Here is a 21,847-nt window from a genome sequence, read left to right on the forward strand (position 1 = left end):
ACATGATCGTGGAGCCTCCTCAGTCGCCGCTCCGCATGCAGACCGCCTCCATGGACCCGTTTCCATATCACCAGGTAAGGAAATGCATTCCCAAACCCTGTCATATCATCTGGGAATGGATATAAGAGCCACAATATCTCTTGCTTGTTCTTGCGTGTAATAACGTTTCAGGGTTTTTCTGCGATGAGACTCCCTCTGTCACAACAAAAACAACAAAAAAAAGAATAAAAAAAAAAAAACCTCACCACCATTAGTGACGTTTGCTATGAATATTTTCTGATAATATTTTTTTTAAAGATAATAATTTTGCCGTGGATTCCTGGCAATTAGTTCAAAGACCCTTAGAGGGCCGTGGTCCCAAGGCTGGGAAGCCCTGACACTGAAGTGCTTTGTGTGTTTGTTTTCTGGGCCAGGCCACATGTGAAAAAGGAGGTTTTTATTCTGTTGAGAGTAGACTGGTCAAATAAAGGACAAAACAAGTACGATTTAAAAAAAATAACATTGGATGAATTTACTCTTACATATAATATTGTTATTAATAATTTAGCAGACGCTTTTGACCAAAGCAACTTACATTAGAGGTTAGAAACAATCAAAGCACACACCGACCATTGGAACAACCACAAATCTAAGTGCCTGAGCACCTGTTTCTAAATTCAACCAGATACAAGTGCAAAATAGCTGTAAGGAATCATAATAAAATGAAAAAAGTGTTTTTTTCTTTGGATTTTTTTTTAAATATATGTTATATGCAATAAGTACTCATATGTTGTTAATGCGATATGTCGATACAACAAATTAGAATTACTAACTGGGTCTAATTGAGTCGACATCAGCAAGTCATAGCTAAGTCATAGCAAAGATAGGATCAGGTATTAAGGTGTTCCCGACAGAGCAAGGTCGTCAGGTTTTTTTGTTTAAGTTGTCGTGGCAAGCTGGGGAGTTCGTTCCATAAAATGCATAAAATGAACAGGAGCGTGTGCCCGTAGAAAAGCAAATGTGAAACAAAATCTTGGTTTTGGTTGGATTGTGGTTAGAATATCAGGAATATTACGTTCATGCTGCATGAAAACCGGGGTGTCCTTACTTCTCATGCGCAGTATGTTCTGTTGCCATGGTGCATGAATACAATACGAGTCAGTCAATAAACCTGGAGGCCCCTCCGAATAACAGCACAGGTACACAGGCGAGGTGGAGAGATCCCTGCACCCCGTCGGTGGAGGCATCGGCTACGCCCGGCCGCCCTCGCGCTCCCAGGCCAGTCAGAGGGAGCGGGAGCGCGACCGGCAGCTGCTGCAGGAAGCCGTGTCGCTGTACCTGGCGTCCGCACAGCCCTCGTACCGACACAGAGGGGCCGCGCCCATGGCACCCGCAGGTAGAGGATCAAAACATCCCTGAGACCCAATTTGCGAAGTCAACAATAATGTTTAGGGTGGCGCAGATACAGCTGCAAAAATGCAATGGGAGCAAAGTGCAATTTCACTTGACCTAAGCGGTTGCGTAAGAATATCCCAATAATCACAATAATAATGCCTTATTATGGGAAACAGGTCTGCCTTACTATGAGGACCTGGACCTGGAGATTCCATTCGACTATTTAGAAGACTACACCGTGGAGCAGAGAGTCGGTGTTGCCGCCAGGCCGCAGCCACAGCTGGAGCCGCAGCCGCAGCCGCAGCAGAAGAAAAAGGTTCCTCAGGACTACAGCATGCTGGCGGGAGTCAACGGTGAGGCATACGAGTAGGTAACCCACTCTGCCGAGACGAGTTCCCCCAGATATGAACGTTGACTTGATGTCTGGATCTAGATGGATTGCTCCAGAGATTGTCTGGCGTGTTGGAGAGGTACGGAGTCGACCCCAGAGAGCTGAGTCCTCAGCAGCTCTACCGGCTGGCCCTCATCCTGCAGCTGATGCAGGCGGAGGACAACAAAGGCACAGGTCAGAGAACCAAATGAGAATGGTGACGGGAAAATAATGTCTTCATCCGAATCCTGGCATTGCCTGGCAAAAAATAAATGCAAGGGAGAACAGCCGATTCATCAAATTTGGAATTTGATCTAACCGCTGAGGTTCAGTGGGTTCGGGCGCATGGATGCATCCAGACCCGAGACAACTGTGTGTTGTGTTGTGAATGAATACAAGGTACATTGGGATCAAACAGTATTCTTCTGGCATCCTTCGGTGATGCCGTCTGTCTGCACTTTATTTTTCAGATCCTTTTGAGAAAGATCTCATCGCTCTCAAGGAAGTACGTGAGCATCCGTCTTCAACGCATTTACTGGCGGCTTCCTTTTCTCTTCTTCAAAATCACTTTTTAACGCTGACGTCGCTCTCTCCCTCTCTCTCCTTTCTCCGTAGACTCAGCTGTTGAAGGAGGACAGAGTGTCAGCCAAGCCCGAGAAGCCTGCCCCTGCCCCTGCCCCTGCCCCTGCCACTGCCCCTGGCCCCGGCCCCGGTCCCGGTCCCCGTCCCGGTCCTGGTCCCGGTCCTGCCCCAGCCACTTCCACCGCCACAGCAAAGAGCCCCGCCCTCCCACCTCCTCCTCCCACCCTCCCCCGCCAGCCGGCCCCTGCAGAGGAGGACCAGGGGCCGCCGCTGGACCAGGAAAGCGGGGCCAAGGAGGAGTATGGCTACATCGTCACCAACCAGAGGTCTGCAGACAGTCAGTCACAAACAGATCAAAATATTGATTTAGTAAATGCAAATGCTTTTCTGTTTACTAATGATGATGATGATGAGAAGGAGGAGGAGGAAGAGGAGGAAATGAAAGGGAAATCTTATGTCCTCCTTTTAGTCCGCTGAGTCTGTACAACGGAGTGAAGCTGGTGGAGCTGTTGGCCGATAAAATACACCTGGCGACCAGTAGCTTTATCAACATTAGGTAATATGGTCTATTTGTGTGTGTGTGTGTGTGTGTGTGTGTGTGTGTGTGTGTGTGTGTGTGTGTGTGTGTGTGTGTGAGTGTGTGTGTGCGCGCGTGTGTGCGCGCGTACGAGAAGGACAAAGAGACAAGAGAGAATGTGTGTGTGTGTCTGTTTCAAGTCTTAAAATCCTATTGTACTGTATGTGTGTGTGTGTGCACGCGTGTGTGTTTCCAGCGTGGTGGGCCGTGCGTTGACGTTCCGTATCCGTCAGAATGAACAGAACAGGACGGCAGCGGAGGTGGCCGCAAAAGCAGGTGCGTTACACAAACACAAACTATTTCCAAATGAATTGCGACAATGAGATGATGAGCAGGAGGGACTGAGCTGAACAACATCCTCTGCCGGGTGTTTCACGGAAATAAAGGTTTCAGGAAAGTTGTTTCCTCTCCGTCTGTTTGGCTTTGACAGTTTCGGAGAAAGATTTCCTGGAGAGTGAGACGGGACTGAAGATCTTACAGACAGGAGTGGGAGAGGTATATACACACAAACTCTGAATCTCCCTCTCTCTCGCTCTCTCTCTCTATCGCTCTATCGCTCTCTGTCATTTTTAATTCACATTTTAGTTTTCTTTTAAGTACCACGTGGAGGCGGAATTCAATTATTTGAGTAGATAGATAGATAGATAGATAGATAGATAGATAGATAGATAGATAGAACATAACAAAAATGAAAATAAAAGCAGTTAAAATTTATATATATATATATATATATATATATATATATATATATATATATATATATATATATATATAATAAATAAATATAGAATAAACAACAAGCCTGAAAATAAACAATGACCTCTGTATCAGCCAAGTGCAAAAGCAGTATATGGGACGTGATCTGCATAAACATGCGTACAATCTGTGAATTAGACGAAATTCTGCTCCGTGTAACCACATGCACTTCACCTTCCAGTCCCATCAGTGTGTGTTGTCACCTGAAGGACTCATGGCCGTGAAACATTGTCACGGCAACACCTCATAACACCAAGCACTCTGCCTGTTGCCATGGCGTCTGATCTCCTCCAGCCTCGCCGTGGCTCCCGGGCGCTATGGCAACAGTCGCAGTCATCATTACTACCATTATCAAATCTATTCATGCTCACACACCTACGCTCGGCTTTCATGCCGCATGGCAGAGGGAGAATAAGGTTTAGTAATTGTATCCAGCCCCATGTGTGTGTTTGGGTCTGTTTCTTATCCCCCCCACAACCCCCCCCCCCTCTCTCTGTCTATTATTGTCTTTTCATCACCCATTCTGCCATGCGCGCGTTTTGCGTTTAAAGGGCTTCATGAATAAACGTGACTCAACTCAACCCAATATGTGACATTTTAATGGGGCAAATTGTTCCAGATGGAGAGGACAGGGGGAGAGAGAGAGAGAGAGAGAGAGAGAGAGAGTTCCTGGGTCGCCATTAAAGTGACAAAGTACAAAGCTAAATTCTAATATGGATCTCAGCACCTCCATTCCTCACCGAAAAACACTGCACTGTCAGCACGCGCAAAGTTTAACATATTTATTTTTATTTACTATCACGCCGGCCTTCTCTACTACTCACTCCATCAGGCTATTGGGCTGGTTTAAAGGGACGCGGGCGCCTGATGTTTTGTTAATATCAATTTTTAACTCTCTCAACAGAGGACGGATGTGCGGGGTCTCCCCCAGGTCACCAAGGTCTCCCAGGGCACCAGTGGGACGGTCATCACGCTGGTGTCCATGGCGGTCGTCGGCGGTGTGCTGGTGCTGGCCATGGCGGTGGCTTGTCTCAGACACCACGCCCAGCAGATGGCCAACGGGAAGCTGGGCCTGGGGCCGGAGGCGGGCCCCGAAACGCACTTTGACTACCAGGTAGAGCCGCATGGGTCCGGGAGTCTATATCATATCAACAATCCCAAATTGTTTGTGTTCGTCTTGAGAATTGCCATGTGGGCGTTGTACCACAGTTGACGCCGTATTTGATTCTGCTTTTAAAGTTGTTACCATCATGTACTCTACTACACTTAGAATGGAAATGTTATTTTACTGCCTACTAATTACTTTACTGCTCACTAATCTCTGCAAGTGGACGTTGTACCCATGTTTGATTATTCTGTTACCAGCCATTTAGATATTGCTTTGTTGAATGCACTTCAGTGCATGAAATTCCATTCTTTATTAACCTTATAAGTATGTAAATGCATTGAGCCATTGGTGGGTTCGAAAAGACACTGGAAGCATTTCTATATTTGTTCTGTTATTTGTTTTATACCATAACTGGGGAATTATTATGCAAATATTATATTATATTATATTATATTATATTATAGTATAGTATAGTATAGTATAGTATAGTATATTATATTATGAATCTTGAATCTATATTATGTTATATTATACTATATTAATGAAATTATATTATATTATATTATATTATATTATATTATATTACATTTTAAACAACTATATTTATACTGTATATAGATGTTTTTAGGGGGGATTGAATTGATTTTCTATGGGGGAAACAGGGGCCACGGTATCTTTAGTGGATGCAAAAGGTATAGCAAGGGTTGGCTCATTAGTTATGCACTGTATGCGCATGCGGTATTCTGATAATTCAGAATAAGATTATTGAGGATTTATCAGATTAATATGCAGTTTATATGCATGGTTTTTATTTGTTATTAGTCATGACTCTGTAGTTACTTTCAAATTCTTAAGTTACCTCCTCTCTCTTCAGGAGTTATGTCGGCAGCACATGGCGTCCAAAACCTCGCGGCAGGACTGCGCGAGCGGGATGGGGGGCAGCATGGCGGGGTCCGCCATCGCGGCGGGCGCGGGGGGACGAAGGGGTACGGACACCTCCCGCGTCAGCAGCGTCTCCTCCCAGTTCAGCGACGGACCCCAGCACAGCCCCTCCTCCACCCACAGCTCCACCCCGTCCTGGAGCGAAGAGCCCGCCCAGTCCAACATGGATATCTCCACCGGTCACATGATACTGGTGAGAGAGAGACGGGAGCAGGCGCAGGAGGCAAAATCCACTGTTCATCCCTGCAACCGAGGAATAAAATGGCTTCCATAACCAGACAAGGGGGTTTTGGCACATATTCTCTAGGGTCTAGGGTCGCAGGGACTTTTCTAAGATTCATATATTGATATTTGGTTTATATGTGTTTAAAAAAATAAAATAAAATAAAATAAGTTTAAAATATAATGCTTCCTAGTAATGCAATTTGGAATATCTGCACTTGGAACAGCAATGTCCTGTCAGTTTTAAAAGTAGAGTCACAAAAATTCTTACTTCGCCTCAATCTGTTGATTATTGGCCGAATTAGATTAGTGGCGCTGGCTCCAAAATAGTGAAAAAAACATGGTCATGGGCCAAAAAAGGTTACGAACCCCCTTGGATCTGGGATCATAGGGATGGGTAGAAGGGGGTAAACCAAGGTGAGTCACTCGGATGGCTGCCAAGCAATCGGTCGAGTCGCCAGGACAACGAGCGTTGTTTCGATGAACAGGCACGGCAATTAGGCGGGGTGAACAGAGTTCGGTACACGGTGTGCTCTCCCTCCCCCAGGCGTACATGGAGGATCACCTGCGCAACAAGGACCGTCTGCAGAAGGAGTGGGAGGCGCTGTGCTCCTACCAGGCCGAGCCCAGCTCCGCCTCCGTCGCCCAGAGCCAGGGCAACATGGTGAAAAACAGACACGTCGAGTCCCTGCCCTGTAAGCAAAGGCTCCAGGACCGGTCCTTCTCTCTGTCCGTCCGTCCGTCTGCCTGTCTTTCTGCCTGTCTGCCCGTCTGTCCGTCTGTCCAATTATCCTGTCCCATCATTTTCTATTTTCTTTTTTAATTACGTACCTATTCGTTCTGCGTGTGGTGCATGCTCCTGCAACACCAGCGTGCGGTTCCTCTGCGGGGATGACTAAACCTATTAATTCAAAATCCAAACAAACCCCCAATTATCCAAATCAGATCTTATCGAATGTTATTAAACCAGGGGTTCCATGACTGGGGTCCACGCCCCCTAGGGGTAACCAAATAAATTGCACGGGGTCTGCAGAAAAATTATTATTTTGTTGTTTTGTTAAACGTTTTTCGAAATACATTTTGTAATTATGTTATATGTTAATAATGTTGTATTACGTAATTATACTCAACCTCTCTAATGTGTTTTCCTTTTTAGCTTTGCACTGTCTGTGGGTCTGACTGACTGTGCCATGTTGTTAAATGTTAAACAACATGGCAGATATATGGTGTACACTTTTTTTTTTGCTTGTAAATATTTTATGCACCACGAGGAAAAACATAGTCACCGTCGATTCACATGTCTTCTCTCCTCTTCCGCTCGTGTTTCGTTTCACAGACGATCACTCTCGGGTGAAGCTGAAGACGGAGCTGAACCACAACAAGGAGGACTACATAAACGCCAGCACCATTGTGAGAACATTGAAATGTTATCCACGGGAAGTTTCTGTTCGTGCTCGTGTTACATCTAGTCGATCCAAAATCAATAATTCAGTTGCAATTAGTGTTCATGTATTTGCTGCAGGGCTGCTGCACGAGGAATCAGTGTCGAGACAATTAACCTTTTTGTTGGTGCAGGAGGAGTTAATTACTGTTATTGTAAATATCACATGAGAGCATCCTGAAATGCATTTTGCTCTCTATCACCCTGTGTTTGATTTATTTGCGGTTGAGATCCCTCCAGTGAAGTGACTTCATTATTACATCCCATAGCTTCATCCATACAGGATCGAAAAACCGAAATGTTATTCTAACTTGTCTTTTCCACACAGATCGACCATGACCCGCGTCTGCCTGCGTACATCGCCACGCAGGGCCCCCTGGCTCACACCATCGCTGATTTCTGGCAGGTCTGTACTAGTGGTCCGACTATTTTATTTTTATTTTTTTCTAGTTTATGATGACCCCACCACTTCCATTTCCTACTCTCTCGCTCACATTTTGTCAATCATTGTTTAGGGTTTTTCCCTCGCTCTAGTTGTCAAATACACCGTAAAAAACTAAGTTCCCTGTTCAGGAAATCATCCTTTTTAGTGCCGGACCACAGACCTCCACTGCACCTAAACTCACATCTGTGTGTGTGTGTGTGTTTGTGTGTGTGTGTGTGTGTGTGTCTGTGTATGAGTGTGTGCATGTGTGTGTGTGCATGTGTGTGTGTGTGTGTGTGTCTCTTCCCAGATGGTGTGGGAGAACGGTTGCACAGTGATAGTGATGATGACGGCTCTAGCGGAGGCGGGAGAGAAGCAGTGTGAGCGCTACTGGCCCGACGAGGGATCCTCTCTCTACAACATCTACGAGGTAAGTCCCCCCACTGTACATCATCGTCATTCTCATTTTGGGTTTGGAAAATATTGACACATGTGGTTAACACAAAAAACAAAAGTTACTTTGTCAAAGTTACTTAATCGTGTTTTACATTTATTTGTTCACTACAAATGTACAAAATTCAACAATATATATGTGTGTGTGAAAATAGTGACTGAATTTTTTTCTCTTTTTTGCATGTTTTTTGCAAATTTTTAGATACAAAAACTATAATATATTAAATAATATACAAAAAAAAAAAGATTTTCCTCGTAACACATTTCCCCCTCTTTCCTCGCCTCCTTTTCTGTTTCTGTTCATCAGGTGAATCTGGTGTCGGAGCACATCTGGTGCAAGGACTTCCTGGTGCGGAGCTTCTACCTGAAGAACGTCCAGACGCAGGAGACCCGGACGCTGACGCAGTTCCACCTGCTGAGCTGGCCCGCGGACGGCATCCCCACCTCCACCAGACCCCTGCTGGACTTCCGCAGGTACGGTATAGCTGCTGCCGCTGCCGCACGCACGCACACACACACACAGGAGCCCATGCACACACACACGCACATACTTTTCAATACCTGGCAATTTCTATTCTATTTGAATTTATTTTATTTTACTTTTTATTATCAGATTTTTTATTTTATTTTATTTTATTTTTATCTATTGTGTTTAATGTGTAATATAAAAGGAGATAAATGTAGAGCAACATAATGATTTATTTTATTATTATATAATAACATATCTGCCTGCCAGGAAGTAAATAAAGAGGGATGAAGAACTACACAGACCCTTAGTTAACTGGTAACATGGACAAAAGTCACACTTTGACTTTTACTGTGATGGTGGACTGACACGAGTGCAAAAGGTGTTGAATTTGACCTCCCCTGTCCTGGTGGCGGCCTTTACCCCAAACACGGTTGTTGAGACGGGAAGGTGCGGACGACATGCCTCATTTCTTTCCGCCACATCTCACCCCCCCCCCACCCCCCTTTCCGCTGCTCAACCCTCCACCCTTCTCTGCTCCGTGGCCTTCCCTCGACCGCCTCTCCCCTCTCTGCGTCGCTCTCTCTCTCGCTCTCTCTCTCGCTCTCTCTCTTTCTCTCTGTCCGTGCGTAGGTTGGTGGCTTTAAAAATTTTAACATCTCCCAGTGTCATTTTTGTGGTTTGCAGCTAGTACTCTGGCTCCAGTTGCATAGTCACAAAAATGAGCATTGGCAGGTGTGACTGGCTACTGCAGGAGGCACAGGGAACCCATGGCTCCTCCTCCTCCTCCTCCTCCTCCTCCTCCTCCTCAAGTGCACTTTTCTGTTCTCCTCGCTTTTTTCGTTATTTATTTCCGCGTTTTCCTTCGCTCGCCGCCTTCCAACCATTTTTTATCCCGCTTCCTTTTTATTCCATTTTCTCACTGGACTTATTATTATTATTACTATATTTTTGCCCCCATCTCTTTCTCGTGCGAGTTGTTCTGAGTTTTTCGTAGACTTCGGCACCAAGATGAAACACCACGCGCGGGCCGTTGTCAAAGCGCGTTGATGTCGATTTGCAGACAAGCTGAGTTTTGAGTTGTGATCTATGCTTTCTCTCTCCCCACCTCCTCCTCCGCCCGTCCCTCGCTGTCTTTTCAGGAAGGTGAATAAGTGCTACAGAGGTCGATCCTGCCCCATCATCGTTCACTGCAGGTAAACCCCTCGGCAGCCGCTATTGCAGGTTCACTCTGAAGCTTTATATGCGTTATATTTTAATGTAATATGTGATTTAGCGTTTCAAATGGCGGATCATTTTTACTCCTGAAAAATAATGTTTTGCATCGATCTTGGCTTTTTTTTTTTAGAACAACCTTTATTTGTACATTATCTGATCCAATAGGCACCTGTAATGTGCTTTAGCCCCGCGCCAACCATCTTAGTCCAGGACATCACAGCATCTTTTTCCCCGCTTGGTTAATTGTAGAAATCTCATTCATTAAAAAATTCATTCATTTTCATCCAGTTAAAAAAAAAAATATATATATTTGAATCTTTAATTTGTGCCATGGTGAACTTTTTAAAAGTTACCATTTAAATGGAATTTCTTTGGGTAAATTCCTCTCTGACATCATAAATACACCAGTTTATTTTGCTGATAGCCGTGTTCCTCCCTCACGTTTTTCACAGTGACGGCACAGGCAGAACTGGGACGTACATTCTCATCGACATGGTGCTAAACCGCATGGCCAAGGGTGAGACGCTCCACACGCGCACGCCTAAATAAATCATTGTGGTTTAATGCAAAATGGCACAGGCCTTCCCAAACAGACCCTCCCCGGCAACAGTTAGTAGCATTTTGGCTCGTGTCCCTTTAACGGAGCTGCTATGTCCAAAACAAAGTAATCGTCATGGAGCTGGAGGACATGAGATGGCTGCTTGGCTTTTGCTGCTTACTCAAGACAAAATACCGATTTCTGCCAACAAGGGGCGATATTGTCGCAATGTGGTCTATGGCCTTTTATTTAAAAGTGCATACTGAATATTAATGTATATATCTATCTATGAAATTCTCCCCATAGATAGATGGATAGATAGATAGATAGATAGATAGATAGATAGATAGATAGATAGATAGATAGATAGATAGATAGATAGTGGGGGCCTGATAATGACCCCCCCAAAAAATTGCATGCACGGTGTTAAATATGGCAAAGCAGACTGGGTGGTAAAAGCCACATGAAAAAAAAAATAGAATCAAAATGTGTTTTAACAACATCAGCTTTGCTGATTTTTAATCAGGAGTGAAGGAGATCGACATCGCAGCCGCATTGGAACACATCAGAGACCAGAGACCCGGCCTGGTCCGCACCAAGGTAACGTGTGTGCGTGTGTGTGTGTGCCTTCGTGTGTCTGTGTGTGTGTGCCTGAGCATGACGCAGACTCGATCCACTTGAATAATAATAGGAACTCGGCGCGATCTGTGCTTCTGAACGTGCGCGGCCGTTTGAGTCAGACACTTTCATCCTGGGCGCTCGTCTGGGTTTGAAAACATTACGATTTCAGCTGGATCCGTCCATTAACCCCTCCTTCTCCCCCGAACTCTACCATTTAGGATCAGTTTGAGTTTGCCTTGACGGCGGTGGCGGAGGAGGTGAACGCCATCCTGAAGGCCCTTCCACAGTGAGCTACAGCAGCACCTGAGGGGGCACACACACACATATACACATATACACACACACGCACACGCTCACAACCCATGACCATACATACGGTCGACTGCACACACTTACGCGTATCCAAACAAGGAGGCTGGGATTTTCCTGTAAATAAGAAATTCTGCACAACAGAAGAACGGGACAGGCTTTTACCACACCCCTCATTTCCCGTCTCTCCTTTCAAGTCTGTGGGGTGGTTGTTGTTTTTTTTTTATGAGTTTCGCCGCTTAGCGGTTATTTCGGGAGTCATTACATATTGTTTGCAGGCGGTAAATAGCAACAAAGGTCGAACCTTTTTAACGACCGTTTATCAGAGATTCCCAGGTTCCAGTCCAATCGGCTCTGTGTTTGGACAGCGGTGATGGAGCACGCTTTCCCTGCATCGTCCTCATGTTAATATCAACATTTGCACTCATACAGAAAAGGGATTTGTGTGTTTGTGTGTTCACAGAATTATAATAGATAGGCTGACGGAAAGGACGGGAGTATAATGGAATTAGAAGAAAAAATAAGAGAGAAATGGTGCAAGGTTGTGTTAAATTTGAACCATTCTAAGAGTTCTAAGTGTACTGTTTACATCTGTAAAAATGTACCAAAACAATTGTTGATGATGCGCCGGGAACTTCCTGTCCATTCTAATTCTGTGTGTGGTGTCGTGCAGCCGCTCAACCGATGCGACGTGTCCTCTGGTGTTTCCGTCTAATTAAAACAAATTTCTATGGAGGAGTCTTGTTCTTTGACAACATGGCTGTTTGTTTGGGTATGGGCCGTTTTGTTCACACACACACACACACACACACACACACACACACACACACACACACACACACACACACACACACACACACACACACACACACACACACACACACACACACACACACACACACACACACCATTGGGGTTCTTTTTGAGTCTTATTCAGTGTGTAACATTGTGATTAATGTAAATAATTCACCCAGATAAATGTGTTTATTTCATGTAGCAGACTCATAGAAAATTACTATAAAAAATGTATTTTGGACTTGAATAAATTTGTGATGTGATGCAGCATACAACGAGCTTGGTGTGTTTTACAGTTTTAAGTGAATTTAGAGATACAGTTGTCCAGTGTCCAGCTACATTTGGAAGCGTTGTGATGCATAACCCTTTATCACCGCCTATAAAACCCTACGTGTTGGTGGAGTGGGGTTGCCAGCTCAGTCAGCTGAGTTTTGTTGACGGTAATGTTCTCGGCATTGCGGTTCATACCTGGCAACCGCCAGCTTACTCAAAGCGGTGCTCCACAGCTGATAATCATGGATGGATCAATAGCTCTGAATGTAGCTGCATTTTTAAACAACTACGTTTTTATGCTTTTAATCGTACTCGTAATCCAGCTCACATCAGGCAACCCCGTCGTCGCCGGACTGAAGCGAGTGTTTAGTGAGGTAATAAACCATGGAAATGACGTTCTACCTTGCATAATAAATTAGTGCCAAAACTGTGTCTGAAACACAAACATTTCACAATAAATGAATTTCTTTTTTTTTTAGGATTGAAACATAGTTCAAATATCATTGTTTAATCGGCATTGGAAGTGTCTCTAAGAGAAAGATTCCAGTCATCAGTCAGTATATACACGTACAATACATAACTTACACACACACACGCACGCACGCAGAAAAAAAACCATGAGAGAACTATGATTCGGCTTATTTTCTTTTCTTTTTCAAATAAAACTTTGAAAAGTGTTGTCGGCAGGTAGAGAACACTATGTTGAGCTCAGACATGTGCATCATGGGAAAATGACCATTGACCTGTAGATGTAAAGGGATACATGTCATACAAGCAGGAAAACACATTATAGCACACAAAAAAAAAAAAAAAAAAAAGCATAAACACATCTGTGAAGGTGTCTGAAGCATCATCCATAAGGACATAAATCAGCAGTGTCCTACGAGAAATCAAGGCGACTTTGGTTTTGTTTTTTTTACCTTGAGGCATGGGTTCTGACGAGCCAGTCTGCTCAGCCTGTGAAGGCCTGGAAGTCTGAGTCTGAAACAGGAATCAGGAAGTGTAAGGAAGAAAACATAGGAAGGAGATATCTTGGTCATTATTATTAGAATAACTGCTTAATCCCATTGATTGAGACTGGATGGCCAATGCTTTAGAGTTAGAGAGAGAGAGAGAGAGAGAGAGAGAGAGAGAGAGAGAGAGAGAGAGAGAGAGAGAGAGAGAGAGAGAGAGAGAGAGAGAGAGAGAGAGAGAGAGAGAGAGAGAGAGAGAGAGAGAGAGAGAGAGAGAGAGAGAGAGAGAGAGAGAGAGAGAGAGAGAGAGAGAGAGAGAGGAGGCAAAGAACAGGACAAACAACACTTTTTCTCCGATAAAATATCGATGGAAAATGGATATTCATAACAAAAATAATAATGATAACAAAACCTATTTTTGTGAGAAGTAATAACAAATTCGCCACACTCCTTTTTAAAAGAATTCAAATTTCTCGGCTCTCTTTTTGGCTGTGCATTTTATTTCTGTCAACTCCCTTTTAACAATTTGAGATAAAGAGAATAAACAATGAAACAAGGCAGTTCAATATAGTACAATAACAATTTGAGGAAATGTTGTCAGGAGAACTCAGCCTCTATTCCTCTGTCTCTCTCTCTCTCCCTCTCACTATTGTTTTCCCCAATTTCTCACTGCATTCACACCTGATGGTTTAAAGGAGTTGTTTCAGGTTGTTTCCTGCGCTAAATTCATTTGAAATGGCTGGACAATTGTGAGCTTCAATTTTCAGCATGCAACCATCCAAATCTGCTGCAATAAAACATTTCAAGTGACTTATTTAGCAGGGTCTTTAAACAGTGAAACATCAATAATAGTACAGGGGGGAAAAAAAAAACTTTGCTATAAAATATAGTGTGAATGCATTTTCAGTCGACACATCCTTTTACAATGGCACAAACGGCAGAAAAGCAGGCGACACCGCCATCGCGGTAATATCTCATTTATATCTCGCACAACCTCCATATTGTCTTTTCAATGACCCGTACTCCAGTCCCATCAGAGCTTTAATGAACTTCATATGTAATTTGCTGAATACTGTAAAATACGTCTCCAGTGAAATCATAAACTGAAGTTGTATCATCTATTTCGGTGTCATTCAATGTAACAGCTGTGAGTGTTCCATTGTGCTCTGTGTGTGTGTGTGTGTGTGTGTGTGTGTGTGTGTGTGTGTGTGTGTGTGTGTGTGTGTGTGTGTGTGTGTGTGTGTGTATTTGTGTCTGTAGTGTTCGACAATCTGGGATCCCTCCAAAAGCACCATGGTAACACTCCCTAAACACTCATCGAGGTCAAAGAGTTTGCCCTCCCCAATTTGTGACGCTGGGGGATAAGAAGGCAGAGGACAGTTCCAAAGCCCGGCATTTGGCATAAAGTCATAGATCTATAAAATTTGATCCAACAGGTTAACAATCAAAATATCTGTTTCTCTTATTACTCAGTCAATTTTGTGTGGCACTGCAAAGCGTAAAAAAGTGCGGTGATGTGTAAAGGCACAGGAATAGTTACACTGAAAATGTATAAATTATTGCAGATGAAAGTTCGATCATCAATTATAATCCTGTTTATAATCTATTATAAATCAGTTATCATCACACACGTCCCTGTGCGCAGTGCTCCGCTGCAATTCGCGCTTGTTTTGGGCGAAGGCCTGTCTGCGGGCGTCTTCTGCCGCGCCTCCCCAAACTAAGTCAGCGTCATCAGAGAGTAAGCGGCTTTTCGCGGCTGAACTGCTACGCTTTCTTATCAGAGTTCTGTGAGCGACGATGATCCCCGGTTCTGATCCTTTGTTTTTTTGTGAAGCGGAGCTGAGCCGATGCTAAACCGCTGCGGCGCAACTGCGGCATAACTCTGCAAAAGAGAACAAGGGCAGAGCCTGTGCGGGAAAATTCCACAGTAGCTTCCGAACTGGCCAAAAAAGGGCCGCGCGCGCATGCAAACACACAGAGATACGCACTGACACAGACGGACGGACGGACGGACGGGCGCGCGCGCACACACACACACACACACACACACACACACACACACACACACACACACACACACACACACACACACACACACACACACACACACACACACACACACACACACACACACACGCACACGCACACACACGCACACACACACGCACACACACACACACCTTAACTTTTTTCATCCCCTATTCGACCGGGCCGATTCGATAAAGTATCCCACATCAGTTATATCTAGATCCCTTCTCATCCAATTGAATCTCTGTTTAGACATCTGTACATTAAATATTATAATTTATAACGTAAAAAATAATAACTTTTAGGTGTTAATGCAGCATTTGTGGAAATCTGTTCACTTTGGCAAGGCAGTCGCAATGTCAGTACAATTGTAATACATTCCCTTTTCACACCCAGTAAACATTCCCTTTTAATGTATAGAAGTCTGAAGTATATTTATTAATACTGATTAATCAATAGCATTATTTAATGTAGGCACCACCCTAAATATGAAAACCCGACAAAAAACAATCGGGTGAACTTGGGTGGTGATGTAGAAAGTACCCCGCAAGCACTCGCCCCTCACAGCGTGTTGCGCTCACACACCTGCATCTCATCAGCACACGACACAAGCACATTTCTTTTTCTTTTTCGCACCGCTTTCATGTTGCGCGTTGCCGGGTTCCCCTTCCTCACTGTAACGATTTAGCGGCACGGCACCGGCGGCGGAGGGCGTCCCCGGGGCGGACGGCTCCCCAGACCGAGAGCCAGGTGTCCCGGGCGCACCTACAGCTACCTCCCTCTCCTCTTCGCCCCAATCTGCTCCAGGACCGGAGCCAACCTTTCCCTTCGCGTTCTCAATAATCTGCTCCTCTCTAGCCTCTCCTTCCGCGACACCTTTTGTATCGTGGGCGCTCGGGTTTTTACAATTCTTAATAACTCCACCACCTCTGTGGCCCCCGGTCCTGTCCCCGACCCCGGCACCTGAGATGAAGTCAGTTGCTGTGGCGGCCGCCGCTCTCTGCTGGGCCTCCATTTCCGACAGGCTGCAGGCCAGCGCCATCTGCAGCTCTTCGTCGTCGTCCTCCTCCTGGCCGCCTCTCACGCCGCCGTAATGGAAATAGGGGGCGGAGCTAAACGAGCGCTGTGCGGCCCCGGAGCGGGGACTGGGGCGGGGCCTGTCTGGCTCGGCGGGCGGTCGACCCGGCGGGAGGTGTGGCTTGTGGGCCGGCTGACGGGAGGAGGGCTGCTGCTCCCTTTTGCTCAGCTCCAGCGCGAGGGCCATCTCGTCCTCCACGCCTGGAGACGGCACACGCACAGGGGTGTACGCGCAACATGAACAAAACATTTTCTGCATTTGCTTTTACGTCTTGAAAGTTTTCCAGCTCATCACATCGCCCGCGAACATACCGTTAATAAGAACAGTCTTCAGTAGCCCATCCTCCTCAATCTCTGTCCTCTCCTGCCCGTTCTCTTTGATCCTGTGAGCAAGCCACAGACAGACAGACAGACAGACAGACAGACACAGACACACACAGGCAAATTCATCAAATTCATGGAACATCAGCATGTCGATGTATTATTTCATATCATTTCAGATATGAGAAGGATTTCACGTATCATAATGACGGATCAAAACTGATTGAATGCATGTGTATACTGTATGTAACAGCTGTGGTGGCCGTGCGTACTTTTTAGTCGTGGTGCGTTTCCCGTTGACGACGCGAGTGGAGGTGGAGACGGATTTAAAGCTGCCCATCCCTCCTCCCATGCTGTCCATCCCATTGAGACCACCCATGGAGGAAGAGAAGGAGCTGAACTCCACTGGAAGAGAGGGCGAGCGAGGAGGAGATGTACCAGGAGAAGAATTCAACACGGAAATTGTTTTTTTTTTTGATATTGACAGACTGTTTACCTCCTGCCGATGGGAAAGAGAAGAAGCGACTGGGGCCGAGACGGGAGGAGGAAGAGGAGCCATGGTGGTCGTGGAAACCGTGACTATGCATTCCTCCAAATGATGAGAAGTCGTCTGAGTGAGAGAGAAAGACAAAAAAATAAAACATAATAAAATTTATTTGAGAGAAGAGCTGAATAAGTTAGGAAGTCACACAGCAAAGGGAATAAGTAAATTATTGGCGAGGCTGGATTATTAGCGAGACAATATTTTCCGTACCACAAGGGAGCGTTAGAAATTCTATCAGAGGTTCCCATAAAAAAAAGTTTGATTTACGTCAACGGCATCATAATACAGGAAGAAAATAAACACCATCATCTGCTGAAAATGGTTGATTCTAGATGGTGGTAATGTATTGGGTGTCTCCAATCCCCAAACACACATGGGGCTGGCTCACCAAAAAAGCCAGGGAAAGGATCCTGGCCGCCAAAAAACTCTCGGAACACCTCGTCTGGGCTGCGGAATGTGAAGGTGAACCCTGGAGAATCTGATGATGGGAAATCAGTGGAAGAACTGGAAGAACCTGAGGGGTGGAGCGTAGCGAGGGTGGAGGGGGCGGGAAGAGGGAAGACATGTGTAATACATTAGTACAGCGGGAATTTTCTTACACTATATTGTATTTGATAAAATGAAAAAAATGAACGTCTCTAATAGTAAAAAAAAGTACATAAGTTATGATTACGATTTAAAAAAATAATAATAATAATAAATAAAATATTAAGATTAAGACTTTAAAGTCATTGCATTTTACCTCTATGTCGCATCCTGTCATTTCCATAGTTGTGATACGCCTCACGTTTGCTCTCTGTACGACAAAAACAAAGTACGACTCAATCATTATTTATTCTATTTATTTTCAATTTATCATATTTTATAACTCAGGTTATTACGCACAGACATCCCACAACAGTTTATCAAAACACACACGGACAATTAAAGGTCTCTAAAAAATATAATTCTTCATCGAAGAGCTTTGGTTTCTAAGTCATGTCTCGCGGGGTCAACAACCGCAGTTCATCTGGAAAAAGACACAAGATCAAACGCCCAAATTTTCCACACACCATTTGACTACTTCCCAACCTTCTCGCCCACTTAAAAACACCCGTCTCCTTCTCATCTTGCACTTTTACTCAACGGAACATCTCTCGTCTCACACACTCACTGTCAGACAGGACTTCATAGGCTTCAGACAGCTCTTTGAATTTCTTTTCTGCTTCTTCCTTGTTGTCTGGGTTCTTGTCTGGATGCCATCTCAGCGCTTGCTTCCTGTACCTGAGGACGGACGGAGCGGACGGACGGACGCACACACGCGCGCACACACACACACACACACACACACTCTTTGTACTTGACTAATTATTTTCATATATACTTGTTATCCACCAATCTGCTCTGCATTGTGTATTCACAAGTGGCGGGTAGAGTTTGTTTCACAGGCATACTCCATAGCTTATCACAATTGACCTTACACATAGAGTAGCTGTTATATTATATATATATTTTATTCTCTTCTTATTACTCATAATTTATTTATTAACATGCACATTTAAAACACAGTGACATTGATAGATGAGGGAGCTAGGAGAACCATGGCATACGCACGCCTTTTTGATGTCTTCCTGAGAGGCTGTTTTAGGAACGCCCAGGATCTCATAGTAGTCCACCATGACCCCGCTTCTCCCTCCTTGCAGCACTCCACGAAACAGAAACTGACAAAAAAAAAAACACAAAAAAAAAACATCAAACCACGGTCTCAGCTTGGGAACCCAATATGAACACGCTCTGACTCAAAATTCCCCCCCAAAAAAAGGAAAGCAAAGGGACCAGCAATGTGCTCAATATTTACAAGCAAAATACTCAAGCAAAGGAACGCTGTCTGGGGAGCGCTTCCTGTCTCATAAACAAACAGCTATATGAAAAAAATAAATAAAAAATACGAGCATAATAAAGGCAGGGGTATTTTTCAACTGCCTTGTTAACTCAAAACAACAACATGGGAATGATGGGTTACGGCGGCGGCGCTTATGGAACAGTGGAAGTCAAAAATAAGGGATTGAGGAAAACGAAATAAAATGTGTGCAAACAGAAGTAAACATGGAGCAGCAGCTGTACATCTGACGACGATCTTACAGTGAGCTTAATATGCGCAGATAATGGTAAAGGGAGGTGCAAACAGTATATAGCAACAGTGCGTAGCAATACAATGCAATGATACTAAATATGTGTACAGCTGTATTGTATAAAATACATCTATCTATAGTGTGGGGAAGTAGCAGAGTAGTAAAAATGGCATTATAATAGTGCTAACAGCATTACTATTAATAACAATAATAATAACAGGACAATAGTAGTAATTCGTGCGCATTCTTTCCAAATAACCTATTTGTATTTCCAGTTGGCTCCCCAGTGTACGTCCTACTCCGGTGTGTGTGTGTACTTGAGCACGCAGGGGGCGGCATGCCGCTGTTCATTACAACATGTCCGTCGCATGTCGACAATAACGTCTTTTGACCGCGGGCGCGTCAGCACTTTGGCGTCGCCCGCAGCGCACCAGCCAGCCTCCAAATGCCGGACAGAAGCCCCGCGTGTCCGGCTCATTAGCGCACTGAGTCGTTACCTGGGTGCGTCGTTTCGGTTCAGACTGAGCCGGACCCCAACGAATTAGATCGCGATCATCCCGGATTATCCCGGAATTATCCCGGTATTCCCTGTGCTGGTGTGGGTGTGTGTGTGTGGGCGGCGGCGGCGGCGGCGGCGGCTAGGACCGGGATCGGCTTCGGTTGATTCCAAACCAGACCGCGCTGATCCCGGTCATTCCCCTGCGTGTTCTTTTTTGTTTTGTTTTGTTTGGGGGTTTTTTTGTTGGTTGGGGGGGGGGGGGGGGGGGGGCTCGGACCCCACGTTATTTCCAGCGCGAGCGCTCTCCGTCACGGCGCGTGACAGCTGCCGCCGTGACACACAAACTTAGACACGCGCTGAATGCACAGGCGCGCGCCCGCTCGCTCGCGTGCGCGCGGCCGACCCGGGGGCCGCTTAGTTTGTTTGTGGCGGAATCAACTCCGCTCAGAACGTAGGTTTTTCAAACAACATATAATGATATTATTAATAACAACAATAATAATAATTATAACGTGGTAGGCGAAATTCCAAATACGGTCAGATACAAACAACACTATTAAAATACAACTGTGGATGTTTCTTGTACGTTTGGACTCGTACCTCAGAGCACAGCACAGAAGTTGCGTGGAACGGAGTGTTACGGTCGTGTCGCCCGCTCTTCTCTCCGCCGACGCCACGACAGAGCCCGTCTGTGTTTCTCGAACGCAAGGTATGTCCGTCGACTTGGAAATAAACAACCCCCGACGGGCTATTCCCAGATATCCATCCGCGGCCCGTCCTCGGAGCGTGCAGCGTGACAGTGGCTTCTCTCCGCCCTTCGGCTGGGTTCAGCTGGGCGCTACGTCACAGTCAGCTGGGAGAGTCGAGCGCTGGACAGAATTTGGAACTCGGAAAAAAAAAATCCCCCCCCCCGCCGTTTAAAGCGCAAACAAACCGGGGGTGAGGCTACGTGAGTCGCAATTCAACGTCGGGATTTAGGGGGCGGATCGCTCGGACCCGACACGGCCGTGACGACGGACCCGAAGTCACAACAGCTCAGCGGCGCACGCTCGTCAAACGGCGGAGAAAGTTCCCTTCGCGCGGGTTCTTAACTTGAAAGCACGCCCGACTTGGATATAAACTGCTCTGTCGGTTCAGCTCCCGACGCGTTGTACAAAACACGCGTTCGCTGCGGGTGTCTGCGTCTCCCCGGCGGCAGCGGGGCTCACTTAGCTCGGGAGAGTGGCGGCGAGAAACCCCGGAAATACCGAGTTCCCGGTTGAGCTCGAACCTAGCATCGAACATGCTGGTGTTTTGAGACGTCACTCGACGCGCCCGGCCTGCGTGCCTGTTGCTCGGTGGCTTTTCAATGCATTCAAAATACACGCCATTGGCTCCGCTGGACGATGGCATGGCCGAACCACCTTCAGTGACAGGGTGAATTACCTTAATAATAATTTGAGGGGCCAGTGGATGGTGGTTTACTCACATGATATGTAAACCGTATATATATATATTTTTTTTAATCTAATGTGCAAGCCTCAGGGCAGTGTGACAGAACTGTGGTGAGTTATGGTGAATCGGGGCTGAACGACTTATCGAATTGCAAATGGACTTTTTCTTTTTCTTTTTTTCCTCCTTTTTTAAATCTGAATGGGTTGATGAAGGCCACCGGAGGAGTGTCAATGCCTTTGGCTTTCCTTTGAAAGCAGTTTCTGTGGTTGACTTTTATGCTTCATAATATAATGCTGGTAGGCGAAGCAGGGCTGCCATTGTCTTAACACTATTCAGCATATCATATCACATATATATATATATATATAAATTACAAAAACGTTTTTAAATGTCGGGAAAAAAAAAAAATCA

At 45.3% G+C, this 21,847-nt stretch overlaps 2 protein-coding genes across 4 annotated transcripts in view; one reads left to right on the top strand and one right to left on the bottom strand.

Annotated features, from left to right (window-relative positions):
* ptprna (protein tyrosine phosphatase receptor type Na) overlaps positions 1–11,387 on the top strand; it is a gene marked incomplete at its 5' end in the record, with an annotated part of 22,109 nt that extends 10,722 nt beyond the window's left edge. Inside the window, 20 exons of the mRNA XM_080018884.1 lie at positions 1–74; positions 1,174–1,375; positions 1,551–1,727; positions 1,808–1,939; positions 2,215–2,249; positions 2,360–2,652; positions 2,796–2,882; positions 3,100–3,179; positions 3,334–3,398; positions 4,564–4,773; positions 5,642–5,902; positions 6,479–6,626; positions 7,268–7,341; positions 7,701–7,778; positions 8,107–8,226; positions 8,557–8,723; positions 9,858–9,911; positions 10,386–10,450; positions 10,998–11,071; positions 11,311–11,387. The exon at positions 1–74 is cut by the window's left edge and continues 71 nt beyond it. Of these exons, the coding sequence (XP_079875010.1) occupies positions 1–74; positions 1,174–1,375; positions 1,551–1,727; positions 1,808–1,939; positions 2,215–2,249; positions 2,360–2,652; positions 2,796–2,882; positions 3,100–3,179; positions 3,334–3,398; positions 4,564–4,773; positions 5,642–5,902; positions 6,479–6,626; positions 7,268–7,341; positions 7,701–7,778; positions 8,107–8,226; positions 8,557–8,723; positions 9,858–9,911; positions 10,386–10,450; positions 10,998–11,071; positions 11,311–11,382 (2,468 nt within the window). The 3' untranslated portion in view covers positions 11,383–11,387. The remainder of the gene's footprint in view (positions 75–1,173; positions 1,376–1,550; positions 1,728–1,807; positions 1,940–2,214; positions 2,250–2,359; positions 2,653–2,795; positions 2,883–3,099; positions 3,180–3,333; positions 3,399–4,563; positions 4,774–5,641; positions 5,903–6,478; positions 6,627–7,267; positions 7,342–7,700; positions 7,779–8,106; positions 8,227–8,556; positions 8,724–9,857; positions 9,912–10,385; positions 10,451–10,997; positions 11,072–11,310) is intronic.
* dnajb2 (DnaJ heat shock protein family (Hsp40) member B2) lies at positions 11,006–20,989 on the bottom strand. Of its 3 annotated transcripts, none has more exons than XM_080019813.1 (11): positions 20,603–20,989; positions 18,986–19,092; positions 18,546–18,655; positions 18,135–18,188; positions 17,781–17,906; positions 17,345–17,458; positions 17,121–17,253; positions 16,840–16,910; positions 16,414–16,728; positions 13,390–13,450; positions 11,006–12,161 (listed from the first exon to the last, which is right to left on the bottom strand). In XM_080019813.1, exons 2-10 carry the CDS (start codon positions 19,048–19,050, stop codon positions 13,422–13,424), a joined length of 1,017 nt encoding a protein of 338 aa, XP_079875939.1. In that variant the 5' UTR covers positions 19,051–19,092; positions 20,603–20,989; the 3' UTR covers positions 11,006–12,161; positions 13,390–13,421. The 3 variants fall into 3 exon arrangements, with proteins under 3 accessions (XP_079875939.1, XP_079875937.1, XP_079875938.1); XM_080019811.1 differs by lacking the exon at positions 11,006–12,161 and adding an exon at positions 12,207–13,212 and having other exon boundaries at positions 20,603–20,988; XM_080019812.1 differs by lacking the exons at positions 11,006–12,161; positions 20,603–20,989 and adding exons at positions 12,207–13,212; positions 20,001–20,182.
* Between the last annotated feature and the right edge of the window lie 858 nt (positions 20,990–21,847).

This window comes from Zeus faber, assembly GCF_960531495.2.
Source record: "Zeus faber genome assembly, chromosome: 18".
Classification (NCBI taxonomy): domain Eukaryota; kingdom Metazoa; phylum Chordata; class Actinopteri; order Zeiformes; family Zeidae; genus Zeus; species Zeus faber.